Below are 13041 nucleotides of genomic sequence, written 5' to 3' on the forward strand. Positions count from 1 at the left end.
AGTAGGTGGTGTAATTCAATTCCACTGCTTCATAAACGTATGTAAAGAAGTCCACGTTGCTGCCTGACAGATATCAAGGACAGGAATTCACCAAGCTCTGTGGTTGCTGCTTTGGCTCTGACAGACTTTTCCGAAAACCTCTAGGGGTTGGTTTTTGGCAAATGTGAATGTGAAAGGGATGGCAGATAAGGCAACCACAGAAACTGCAGAAATGTAACCTTTTAAAGTGCCCAGAGCAGAGCCCTGCTTGGCTAAAGAAAGAATAAATAAGAGAACCTAAGAAAGAGGTTCAGATAGAGGGTCGACATGCATATCTGCATACCAAGTCATGAACTTACTCCAATAGTCAGCGTATATGGTCTTGGTGGAGGGATGCTAGACTGCTAGGATAACATTGCACCAGGCTGCTAGGAAAACATTGCTTATGGTGGAAGGCTGATATAGGGAAAATGGGATACATTATTCACAGACCCACACGGATCTGAGGCCTGAGACTTTCATGAAAAGGTTTCAAGTCAGAAACAATTTTAGGCCCCAATAGAGCACCGGCCTCAGCACAGACATAATATGTTACCAAGGATAATGCGTTTAGCTGAGCTAATTAGGTCACATCGTTTGTTGAAAGGTCAGGGAATAGCTTGCGGTCAATGAGCTGAGCTACTGCATGAAACTTAGATCATATCTCCCTATAGAATCACTAAACCAGTAGTGCTTAAGCGCAGAAGCTGCAAAGTTATTTTACCGCAATTTCTATCTGCTAGGATGGGCCGAAATGCGCCAAACACAATATAGTCTATTTCCTTTGTAATTGTGTTACTGATGCATGCACACACTAAGTACGTACACAGGCTGGATTGGTGATTGCACATCCTGCCTCTGTTTATAGTGACGCAAATGCCAGCTTCTGCTGAAAAACACATTTCACACTTAGACAATGTTTAGGCGTGCTGGATGTGAAATGTTGCTAATAACGTTTAGATTCTGAGAACACAAAAACCAAAGAGGGAGTTTCTGCTAAATAGGCAAAGCAAGGGCCATGTGACCCATATCTATATGCGCTTTGTTTCCAAGAAATTATTTTATCTGCTGATTTAATCTTACACATTTGCGATACAAATACTATGCTTGTAACCTCTTTCTGTCCCGGTTTTAGAGTATATAAGACGCTGTTTTTGGAATGTGCGTTGGACATCAGATTCCATTCTCGGTTGAGCCTGGCTGATCTCTGCAGCTAATTATTGCATCAAAACCATATCATATTGTCAACTTGTCTTTCTTGCTGTTTCTTTAACAGACTTTTCAGTCCAAAAGGAAAAAGGATGACAACTGTTGGAGCTCAATTTCCACACATGATTGCAAAGCTTTTTCAGGTTCGGTTCAGGTCCCTGCTCTGTTGCCGCAACAGAAGATCCTCCTGAAGAGGCAGCCTGATCAGAGGACCGATGCTCATGCTCAACAGCTCTGATACTAGACTCTCCATACCCAATAAAGAGCCACAGGAATGACTTGGGCCCATTCGTTCCTGATCTTCTTGAGAACTCTGGGCAGGAGTGATATTGGTGGAAACACATACAGGAGGATGGACCTGCACTAGAGATGAAAAGTGTCTCCAAGCAGGAGTCGCCTTGGAAACTCCATCATGCAAAACTGCTAACATTGCCCGTTCTTGACAAAGACAAAAAGATCTAACCAAGGTTCTTCTCACTCTTGAAATAGACCTTTCGTCACCACTGGGGGGATATACTATTTATCCTCTCTGGCGTGCAGGGAGCCCACTAGGTGTTGGACCACTTGGGAAATGCCTTGGTGTTCAAGCCATGTCCAGAGGCGCAAAGCCTTGTTAGTTGCAGTGCCAGAAATGGCAGTAATATTGTGAGTGAACACCTATACTAGCTTTCTCATAATTAAAGGAAGAAAGGCTTTCAATGCAAAAACAGATTGTCCAAAATTCCAAAACACTGATGTGGAGTTCGGATCTGCTGAACACTAGTCTCCTGATCTTCCGCCAGAAAAAGCCCCAGAGTGACGCATCTGTCATTACTATCAGCTCTGGTTGAGGAAGGGAGAGGGGTCTGCCACTGACCCAATCATGGTTTGTTAACCACCACTGCAGATCTTTTGCAGTTTCCACTGAGATCTGGACCATGTTGGAGAGATATCCCTGATGCTGCGCCCACTGGAACTTCATGTCCCACTGCAGAGCCTGCATATGTAGGTGGGAATGCCTTATAAACAGGATGCAACTCAGTGTCATTCTCCCCAAAATCTAGGCTAGAGGCTGAAACATCAGTATCATAGCATGAATGTCCTGGACTCGCCTTTCGGGAGGATAAGCCAGAAAATGAATTGTGTACAAATAGGCTCCAATGAAAGGGAGTGTCTGAGAATGGGTCATATGTGACTACAGCACACTGATAGTGTACCTCAGTAAATGCACCATAGTCTGGAGGTGGGAGACAGTTATCTGGGGTGCGACTGCCTTTAACAGTCAATGATGGAGGTAGGGAAAGACTGGAATCCTTGGCCTTCGCCGATGAGCTAACCAGCACTATCATTTTTGTGAACACCCAAGGGGCACTGTTAAGGCCGAAAGAGAGCATGAAAAAATGGAAGTGCTCTTAACCCACTGTGAACAGCAATTAATGACTTGGGCACGTAGGACGGGGAGGTGAAAATATGCATCCTGCAAGTCCAACACTCCCATCTAGTCTTCCGGTTTTAGGGCAGAAAAGACTTATGCACCCTTAAGCCTCTTGAATTTCTCCTTTTTCTGCAACAGGTTGAGACGGCGCAGGTCTAGGATCAGACAACGGTCTCTGTCCTTTTTATGCACTAGAAAGTAGCAGGAATAGTAATAACAACCTACTGATGCGGGCACACTCTATATGGCTCCCTTAGCCAAACTTGCTAATACTTCCTGATGGAGCAAGGAGAAGTGGTATTCCTTCAGCTTGTCGTCAGTGAGTGGTAGGGGGGTATAAGGTGGTCACGAAGGGGAGCCCCTTTGGACAAGCTACAAAACACAACAGTCGGATGTTACTGACCTGCAGTGGTGCAAGTAATGGTGTATCCTACCCCCCCCCCCCCCCCTCCCCCCCCCCCCCCCACTGGATGCCATTGCTAGTCAGAGGGCAAACTTCAAGAATTTGGAGGCTGCAGCTGACTGGGGTAGACTGGCCTGACTTATGACTGTTTGTCCCATGTGGTCTGTGGGAACCGCATCCTCGCCCACAAAAGGATTACAAAACTTGCTGGCCGAGGTGTATTCAAGTGTAGAAATGCAGTTGGAAATCCCTTCCGTGGCCACAAAAGAGGATGGTGAGGGCGGCCACAATAAGGTCCAAGGACCTGGCCATAGCTCTACTGTCTGACGCTCTCAGGCGCTGAGTCCACTTTCTCGCCAAACAGACAGAAGCCATCAAAGGGCAGGTCCATGACAAAGCTTGGATATCCCCTGACAATCCAGCGGTTCTCACTCAGGTGTGGCATCTAAGGGCCACTAGCAAGAAAATCCCTCTACCTAGCGAGTAAGTTGTATCCAACTCACATGTATTGGTGAACTTGGCTGCATCACTCCAGTTAGTAAATGCCCGAGAGAGTATGACTCTGGACTCCTCTGAGATCATGGGCACAGCGCAGTCCCAGATCTTATGGAAGTACTGACCCAAAAGGTACGAAGTGGTCACCAACCACAATGCCAGGCTGGGAGAAGAGAAAATACTCTAACTGAAGGTATCCAGGTTTTTGGATTCCCTATCCGGTGGGGAGGAGGGAATGCTCCACGTTTAATTTTGGACAAGGAAGCTTGGACCACCTAGCTCTCCGAGGGTATGTGCTGTGTGAGAAAACTGGGGTCCCCTGGGGAGGGATGATTGTGGGCAATCGTCCTGATCAGTGCTTGAATCAGGCCTCGAGAAGGATGGCTGTAAGGGCTTCATTAAATGGAAACAATTGTTCTGTGGGGACAACTCCCGGCTGAAGCACCTCCGTCAAGACTATTGCCTTGACTGCACGGAGGGCAGTGTAAGTTCCATTACCTCAGCCTCCCACCGCACCACCATAGCAAATGAAGCACTGTATGTAGCAACTGTAGGAGAGACTAGGCTAGTGTCTGGAGAGGTGTCCAGACTACTGGCATGAGCCAGATCCTCATAGCAAGTCTACGAAGTATCTTCTGTTTGATAATCATAAGATTCAGCAGACTCCTCCCACGTATTAACCAAATCTAGGCCTGTTGTAATTATAAGGTGCTGGGTCAGATATTGGCATGTCCGGTTCAGTATCAGAGTTGAGAAGGATGATGGGGGCGACGCCTCTGCTGGACGTTAATGGCATTAGCACTTGATGGGTGCAGGGGAGGTAGAAGTCGTCGACTGGTGTTTCACATCCTTCAATGGATATCTCGGCTCCACAGACACAGCGGGCTAACACGCTCGCGGAAGACCAGCAGGATCTCCTCCCAGACCCAAGGGGCCCAAAAGCGCTACAAAGGGGTCAGACCGACTGAAGATTAGGTGCATGGCCTCATAAAATGATTTCAGTTAGATGGGGATCACTCCGGCCCTGAGAAACCCAGGAAGGCGCGGAAACTTGGAGTGGAACGACAATCGCGTGGGACGAATGATTGCCGGGTACAACTTGGCAAACAATCTCAGGATCTTCCTGGCAACCAAGATCTAGAGCGCTGTGATGCAGTTTGCCGTCTGATGACGTGGTGCTTGAAGGAACGCTCCCTCAGGGTCTTGAGCTGCATGGCACAGCAATCCAATCGTCTTGGAGTCGATATCTCGCTCAAGACACGAGAGGCTAACCAAAAAGTGGGTCCACTGCCATCTGCCAGTGACAGGAGCTGCATGGTTAATAACTTGCCCTTCTGGTGGACATCCTCTACACGAGGAGACAAAGGCTGTAAAAAGGTCATTCAAAAGTGACTGGGGTAGTACTCCCCAGATCTATACTGACTGGCGCAGAAACAAGGAACTTATGTCAGCACGCTGGGGTGGTGCCTATATAGGCAACGTGCACATCCCTTCCAACGCAGATGATGAAACTGAGTCCAATGACACAACCTACCGGCATGCATGGGTACTGCTCACCAAAAATCTGCAAATCCAGTCTGACACCTGGGGAATAATCTAAGATGAGCAATCTGCGACTGAAATCTCTATAGGATGAAGTCAACACTCATGCAGAGCATGTGAACCTAAAAGATTTCACAATGAAAAAAATAAAGAAAACATTTGTCGTGGATCTAAAAAAAAAAAACAGGCAAATATTTCCAATCCAAATAAGCCTACTCACCTGTCTTGGGGAAATATAAGAAGCTGCTCTGAGTTGTACAGTTCCTGAAGGACATTTGAGAGGAACTGTCCCCACCACCTCTCACCACCACACAGCTGAACCAGCAGAAGACCAGTATGCAATCGAATCTTTGGAGTTCCACTGATACAAAGATGCTTAAATAGTTCTTCACATGCCTGTGCATGAAACGTATTCTGCAGAACCGCTGGAACAGAGTGCCCTATTTTAAGACAGAAAAAAACCCAACAGCTAGTTTAGAATTAAGTCATTTAGCAATACTCTCAAACAATATGCTAGGCTACCAGCAGATCTTTAGGATTTGTTTGAACCGAGAATAGTAATTTCAATCATACTTTAATTTCAATATTAAGCAAGACTCTGCAAAGTTCTTCAAGTTTGAGCTCCCTTTCTTTCACATTAACCTATTCAAATCCCCTCTAAACTAAACATTGAAAGAATGTACTATTAACATTGCACAACTAAACTCCAAAACAATAGGCACAATCAAAACAAGCATTGGCACAGCAAATAGGTCTCTCCTATGCAAGAGCTAGTGGATTTGGAAATGTGTTTTAGACATGTAAACCAGTGATACTACTTTTCAGGATTGCTAAATGTTAGTGGCATGGAGTGGGATGTGGCAAATTGGAGTGAGGTATATTGGGGTAAAGCAGATAGGGGTAGATTGTTGTAGATTGGAGTGGAGTAACTTGGATGGAGTTGAGTGGGGCTGATTGGAGTGGGGTAGACTGGGTGGTCTGGGTAGATTAGAGTGGATTGTATAGATTGGGGTGGATTGGGGGAGTTGGAGTGGGATTTGTAGGTGCAGATTGGGTATAGTGGAGAAGGGTAGAGAGTGTTGTAGACAGGATTGAAGTGTGGTAAATTGATAACAGTGGAGTGGGTGGATTGGGGTAGATTATAGTGAAATACATTGTATGGATTGGAGCAGGGTAGATCGGAATGGAGTGAGGTACAATGAAGTGGGGTAGTTTGGAGTGGGGTAGACTGAAGTGCAGTATATGGAGGTAAATTGGAATAGGGTAAATTGGGGTGGGGAACACTGGATTAGGGTAGACTGGGGTGGATTGGAGTGTGGCAGATTGGGGTGGAGCGGGTTAGAGTGGAGTGGGGTGATTGGAGTGAGTAGGGATGGAGTGGAATGAGGTAAAATGGAGTGGGTAGATTGTGATAGATTGGAGTGGGGTAGATTGGGGTAGAGTTGAGTATGGTACATTGGAGTGGAGTGGATTGGACTGGGATAGATTGTAGTGGAATGGAGCAAATTTGAATGAGTTGGATAGATTGAGTTGGAGTCGGGGTAGAGATTGGAGTGGGGTAGACTGAGGTACATTGGGGCAGAGTGGGGTAGAATAGAGTGGAGTAGGTAGACTAGGGTGGGGGAGACTGGATCATAGTGGAGTGGACTGAGGTAGATTGGAGTGGAGGCGGGTAGATTGCAGTGGAGTAGATATGGTGGATTCGACTGGGGTAGATCCGGAAGAAGTGAGTGGGGTAGACTGGAGTAGGGTAGATTGAAGTACAGTGGGGTAGAATGGAGTGGTTTATAATTGTGGTTGATTGAAATGGAATAGATTGGGGTAGATTGGGGTGGGATAGAAATGGGTGGAATGGGGTAGACTGGAGTGAAGTAGGTTGGATATGGGTAGACTGGAGTGGGGTTGACAGTATAAATTGGAGTGGAGTAAACTGGAGTGAGGTGGGGTCGGGTAGACTGAGTAGAGTAGGGTAGATTGGAGTGGGGTAGATTGGAGACTGGTGGAGTGGAATAGACTGGAGTGGAGTAGGATCAGTGGTGTGGAGGGATGTTGAGTGAAGTACCGCAGAGTAGAGTGGCATGACGTGGAGTAGCGTGGCATAGAGTTGAGTTGCACATGGTGAAGTGGTGTGTCGTGGAGTGGAAGGGCATAGAATAGAATTGCATAGAGGGAAGTCAAGTGTTGTAGAGTGGAGTGGTGTAAAGGGGAGCGGCATAGTGAGGAGTATTTAGAGTGTGGTAGCACACTGCCATTACAGACATCCCATTTCCAAATGAAATGATTTACATCTGCACAGGCATACAGTTTTACTGAGAAGAAACTTTAATGTCATCACCTAGTGTATTCTTGTGTTTTGATCGTATTCAAATATTTGTTAAATGAGACTTCAGAATTACCAAAAAAGTGCTTCATTTATACTTTACTAATGTATGAGTTACTTATCTTCAGTAACGATGTATCTGGTAGAGACGATTCTAGCCGCAGATTCCGTCACGTAAAATTATCCCCAGGCGTGAGACTGGACCCGGAATTTTTTTTGCCACAGCATCCCTGCGCGCCAGGGGGACGGCACCACGCGACTCCGCCCCCGAGTCATTCGCGCACGTGACGTCAGCGAGGTCACATACGTCCCACCCAGGCGCGCCTACGTCAGTTTTCTTCTGAGAACTTTTCCGCGCCACAATGCGGAGCCATTAGACAAAACTGTGAGAGTATAAAAACAGTGTGCGAAAGAAAAAAGGAATGATGGGTACCAACACCAGAAGGAGCAGTGCTAAACACTGCAGTACACCAGGCAGGGAAAGGAAGAACAGAGCACAGCCCTGAACAGCCACCCTGCCAGTACATAATTTGCCCCCCCCACTGGAGTCAGGAAAATATGAAAAGTGTCATGATAACATATAACAGGACCACAACCCCAACCAAGTACAATGAAGGGGAACCAGTCTGGGACAAACAAAGCATAACAAGACTCCAAGACAGCCCCAACATACAACGTGAGAACCCCTATAAGGAACAAGGGCAGAGGACCGGCCAAAAGACCCCAACCTAGAGGATAGCAGAGGGGCCAGAACCCCTAGCAATGAAAGGGGCAAGGTGGGGGGGGAGGAGGGGGGGGGGGGGGGTTGGCCCCAACCTGGGGCAACTAGAACACAAAGGCACTTAAGTTCCCACAAACCGATCCTCCAAAGCGCCAAAATGGGAGGAAGGAACAAATAAACAGGACCAACAACCTGCCAGAAAAGAGCGACAGAACGCAAGCACTGAAGAAATAGCCTCCCACAGGGAGACTAATGCAGAAGACCAAGCCAAACGGTCCTCGCAGAACGGGTAGGAAGGGCGGGCCCTGAAGGAATCCTGGTCTAGAATCGTAAGCAGAAGACCACCAAACCCGAAGGGGATGGGGGAAAAAGAAGAGGAGAGGTAGCCCGTCCTCACCCATCAGAGTAAACAAGGCAAGGCGAAATGAGGCCAAAGCACCCCATGCCCATACAAGGCAACAAAACCTCTGCCCATGGCCAAGGCAAGGAAGAGGATCACCGAAGGAGAAAAGCAACCTAGAGACTCCAAGGAGAAGAGGCAGAGCAAAGGCAAGCCTCCCCTCACCGGAAACACACCCAGTGAAGAGGGCCTCCGAGCCTAACACAGCCAGAAGACAAAGACCAAATAGAACGGCGCTGCCAGCAATAAACAGAAGCCGAAAAGGGCAGCTAAAGGTCACCCAGGAAGAACCGTCCAGTTCCCCGCCGGGACAGACTGCACCGAAAGGGAACAAGAACTCAGGGACCATCTCATCCCACAGGGAGGAGAGGTAGAAATGAGTGCAAGGGGGGGGACACTGCCCACCGTTACCGGCTCCAGGAGGGGTCACAGATTGCAGCATTCATCCTCAGCGCCGCTGGGTCCCTGACGTTGTGGTCGCCCACGCCACCGTGCAGCACCATCGCACGGCCGCGGAGCGGAGCGGACCACAACTCCCAGCTTGCCCGGCGATAAGCACCGCCCACTGCCTGCACACAGCGCCAGGAGGCGCACAAAAGGAGGCAGCTCCCGGAGTGGAGCGGGGGACACTGCCAACCGTTACCGGCTCCAGGAGGGGTCACAGATTGCAGCATTCATCCTCAGCGCCGCTGGGTCCCTGACGTTGTGGTCGCCCCCGCCGCCGTGCCGCACCATTGCACGGCCGCGGAGCGGAGCGGACCACAACTCCCAGCTTGCCCGGCGATAAGCACCGCCCACTGCCTGCACACAGCGCCAGGAGGCGCACAAAAGGAGGCAGCTCCCGGAGTGGAACGGGGGACACTGCCAACCGTTACCGGCTCCAGGAGGGGTCACAGATTGCAGCATTCATCCTCAGCGCCGCTGGGTCCCTGACGTTGTGGTCGCCCCCGCCGCCGTGCAGCACCATCGCACGGCTGCGGAGCAGACCACAACTCCCAGCTTGCCCGGCGATAAGCACCGCCCACTGCCTGCACACGGCGCCAGGAGGCGCACAAAAGGAGACAGCTTCTCTTTCCGGAGGAAGCCGTTGACGTTCCTTAGGTCCAAGATAGGGCGTAGGCCCCCTTTGCCCTTCTTGGGTACCAGAAAGTAGTACTTCTGGACCAGGAACGCGCTCGATGGCCCCCTTGGCCAAGAGGGCCGAAACTTCCTCCTGCAGAAGCCGCAAATGATCCCCCGATACGCGGTGGTGTTGCGGTGGCATGGCTTGAGGGGTCGTCTCGAAGGGGAGGGAGTAGCCCCTCCGGACGATCTGCAGCACCCACCTGTCGGAAGTGTGAGTGGTGATGGCGAACCCTGCCCCCCACTGGCGTCACATGGGCCGAGAAGCACGGACTAGGAGGGTTTAGAGGCGGATGCTGCGGGGGAGGGTGTGGACTGGCCTCGCCGTTGTCCCCGACCGCCTCCACGGCGATTTCCACGGCCGCCACCGCGCTGGATGTTAGCCTGTGGCGTGTGGCTGGCAGCACGTGTGGGGGCGCCCCTTCCTTGGCCACGAAAGGAGCAAAAGTCACCCGTTTGCTGGCGCGGGGCCGAGAGGCCCAAGGACTTGGCCGTAGCCCTGGAGTCTTTAAAGCGCTCAAGCGCATGGTCTTCCTTGTCGCCAAAAAGGCGACGGCCATCACACGGCATGTCCATCAATGTGTTTTGGACATCAGCCGAAAAGTTGGCGCACCTCAACGAGGCGTGGCGTTTAATCGCCACCGTCGTTGCCATCGCTCTACCTAGTGAGTCGGTGGTATCCAGCCCACACCGGATAGAATATCTGGCTGCATCCCGGCCCTCCACAAGGGCTTGGCCGAGTTTGGCCCGTACCTCCAACGGACACTTTGGCAGCAATTCCGCGACCGTATCCCACAGAGAGTGGGTGTAGCGGCCCAAGAGGCAAGCGGTGTTGGAAGACCGCAGTCCCAGACTAAGGGAGGAGAAGACCTTTTCCCAATACATCTCGTACCTCTTGGATTCCCTGTCCGGCGGAGCCGACGGGAATGCGGTCTGGGAAGTGGACGCCTGGACGACCAGGCTCTCGGGGGTGGGGTGGGTGGACAGGAAAACTGGGTCGCCCGGGGCCGGGCGGTGGCTTCTGGCCACGTTCTTATCTACGGGCGAACCCGTAGCGGGCTTGGACCAAGTGCCCAAAAGAACGTCGGTCAAGGCCTCATTAAACGGCAGCAGAGGCTCTGTGGGGCATGACTGCGGTATAAGGACCTCAGTGAGGAGGTTAGTCCTCACGGCCGCGACTGGGAGCTCAAGGCTCAAGACCTTGGCAGCCCTCATCAACACCACACCGTATGTTGCCCCCTCCTCCGAAGCCACGGTAGGAGGCGAGACAAAACCAGTGTCTGGAGAGGTGTCCAGACCACTGGCATCCCCAAGGTCACCTGTCCAGTCCTCTAGAGGCTGACACTCATGTCAGAGGGTCCTCAGACCCCTCCCAATACTCCTCATCACTCATCTCCTGAAATTAAGGGTTGTTAACCATTGGGGCTGGTTCATTGAAGTGAAACTCCCCAAGCGCCGTCGAAAGCGGCACCCAGCGGCGCCGTTCCGACGTCGGAACTGGAGCGAAGGAGGCATAGGGGACGGCACCGCCCGAGGACGGCACCGGAGGTGACACCTGACGGACCGACGCCGGGGGGGTCGTAAGGTCCACCGGCGACGACCCAGACCCCGAAGGGGGTCCAGTGGCGTCCCGCGGCACCGGGCCCGAAGGCCCAGGGACCGTTGGGGACTGCGGCGCCGGGCCCGAAGGTGCCGGCGGCGTCGGGACCATGGGGCCCTGTGGCGCCGGTGGCGTCGGGGCCGAAGCACTCGACGGCGTCGGGGCAGAGGCCCCCGACCGGCTAGGGGCCCCAGACGGGTCCGCTGGGCCCGAAGGCCCCGCAGAGCCCGTCGGAGGAGAGAGAGACCTCATGGCCATGAGGAAGCGCTCTATCTCCTCCGGTGTCGCATCTCGCCCAGGGACCGGAGGTGTGGGGCTGGACGCGACGCCCGCGACTCCGACGGAGCCGCGTGGGTGGTGTCACCCGAACCACCGGCCGTGTCGCGCGAGCGTCGGGGGGAGTCAGAAGAGCGATGACGCCTCTTCGACTTCTTGTGTTTCTTACATGACGACAACTTCGACCCGAAGGAGTGGTGCCGACTCTCGGAGCTGTGGTGGCTCCGACCCCGCGACCTGTCCCTCGACCTCCCGTGGGACCGGGACTTCTCGCGGCGCGGGGACGACTGCCGGAGTTCGAGTCGCCTGCGGGACCGCTCCCGCCTGGCTTTCGAAGAGAGGGCCCGGCAGTCAGAGCAGGCCTTGTCGTCGTGGTCGACCCCTAGACAAGTTAGACACAGGTGGTGAGGATCCGTGACCGACATCGTGCGGTCGCAATCCTCGCAGTGCTTGAATCCAAGCATCCCTATGGCACCGATCGGAGTCGTACAACTTCGAAAAGATGATCAAAATGGTCCAAAAAAGTTTGTCAAAAAGTGACTAGAAGTACTGCTTTTTCCAGATCTGCGCTTGCTGGCACGGAAAAAAGAAGAACTGGCGTCAGCACACGGAGGATGCTTCTCAGTACTCCGACGACGTCATCACGGCGCCCATGACGCCGACGACGGACGCGGAGCCGCAGACGACGCCTACCGACGCGCAAGGGCACTGCTACGCAAAAATTTCCGGATCCAGTCTGACGCCTGGGGATATTCTAAGGTAAGGAATCTATCACTAACGTGTCTCTTTCAGATGCCACCCTCTGCCATGGGGTGCTGTAGTGTCCCAAATAAGACCCCCCAAATAATATCACGCAACAAGGAGTTCAATTGTTGGAACCGTGGATACTGAAATCGGTAGATTGATTAAAAAATACCACAGGCACAGCAGCATAACCATTTTAGCTAGAGAAACTCAGGCCATAATAGGTAGCCGCAAAAAGCACCAGAAGGGAACACAGGACCTAAGGGACAGAAGAGCCCTGTGCAGATTACCCTCTCTCATCTTCAAGAGAGTGAAAGATATGGATACCCAAATACTTGAAGGTGGGATGTGCCCACTTCAGATCCACATGGAGATCCTGGGGTTGCGGCAGGGCTCCAAACACAGGGAACAGGTAAGTCTTGTTTCTGTTAACCCTTAAACCCTACAGGAGTTCAAACCGTCCCAGGAGGCCCAGCGCTGTGCCAGAGCCAGAGCCCACCACAACGTCCTTCAGATATATCAGGAGGTCACCTGTATATAGGTAAGGGACATGGTCATATCCGTCTACCGTCAGACACATCCCCTTACCCCCTTGTCAAACAGTGCGACCAGTGGCTCGATCGCTAAGGCAAATAAAAGGGGCGATAAAGGGCAACCCTGTCGGGTGCCGTAAGGGATCAAGTACTGTGTGGATACCTTTTCAATGTTTTTAAACCGTACTGTGGGGCATTCATATAACACTTTCACCCACTTGACCCAACGATCTCCAAGACTCAT

General features: G+C 51.7%; 1 protein-coding gene across 6 annotated transcripts in view; it reads right to left on the bottom strand.

The window, feature by feature from the left end:
• BIRC6 (baculoviral IAP repeat containing 6) overlaps positions 1–13041 on the bottom strand; it is a 2386688-nt gene that overhangs the window by 1503438 nt on the left and 870209 nt on the right. For all 6 annotated transcript variants that reach the window (XM_086926902.1, XM_086926900.1, XM_086926901.1 and 3 more), the window contains one exon: positions 5302–5521. In XM_086926902.1, the coding sequence (XP_086783028.1) occupies positions 5302–5521 (220 nt within the window). The remainder of the gene's footprint in view (positions 1–5301; positions 5522–13041) is intronic.

Source organism: Lissotriton vulgaris, chromosome 6 (assembly GCF_964263255.1).
Source record: "Lissotriton vulgaris chromosome 6, aLisVul1.2, whole genome shotgun sequence".
NCBI classification, from domain to species: domain Eukaryota; kingdom Metazoa; phylum Chordata; class Amphibia; order Caudata; family Salamandridae; genus Lissotriton; species Lissotriton vulgaris.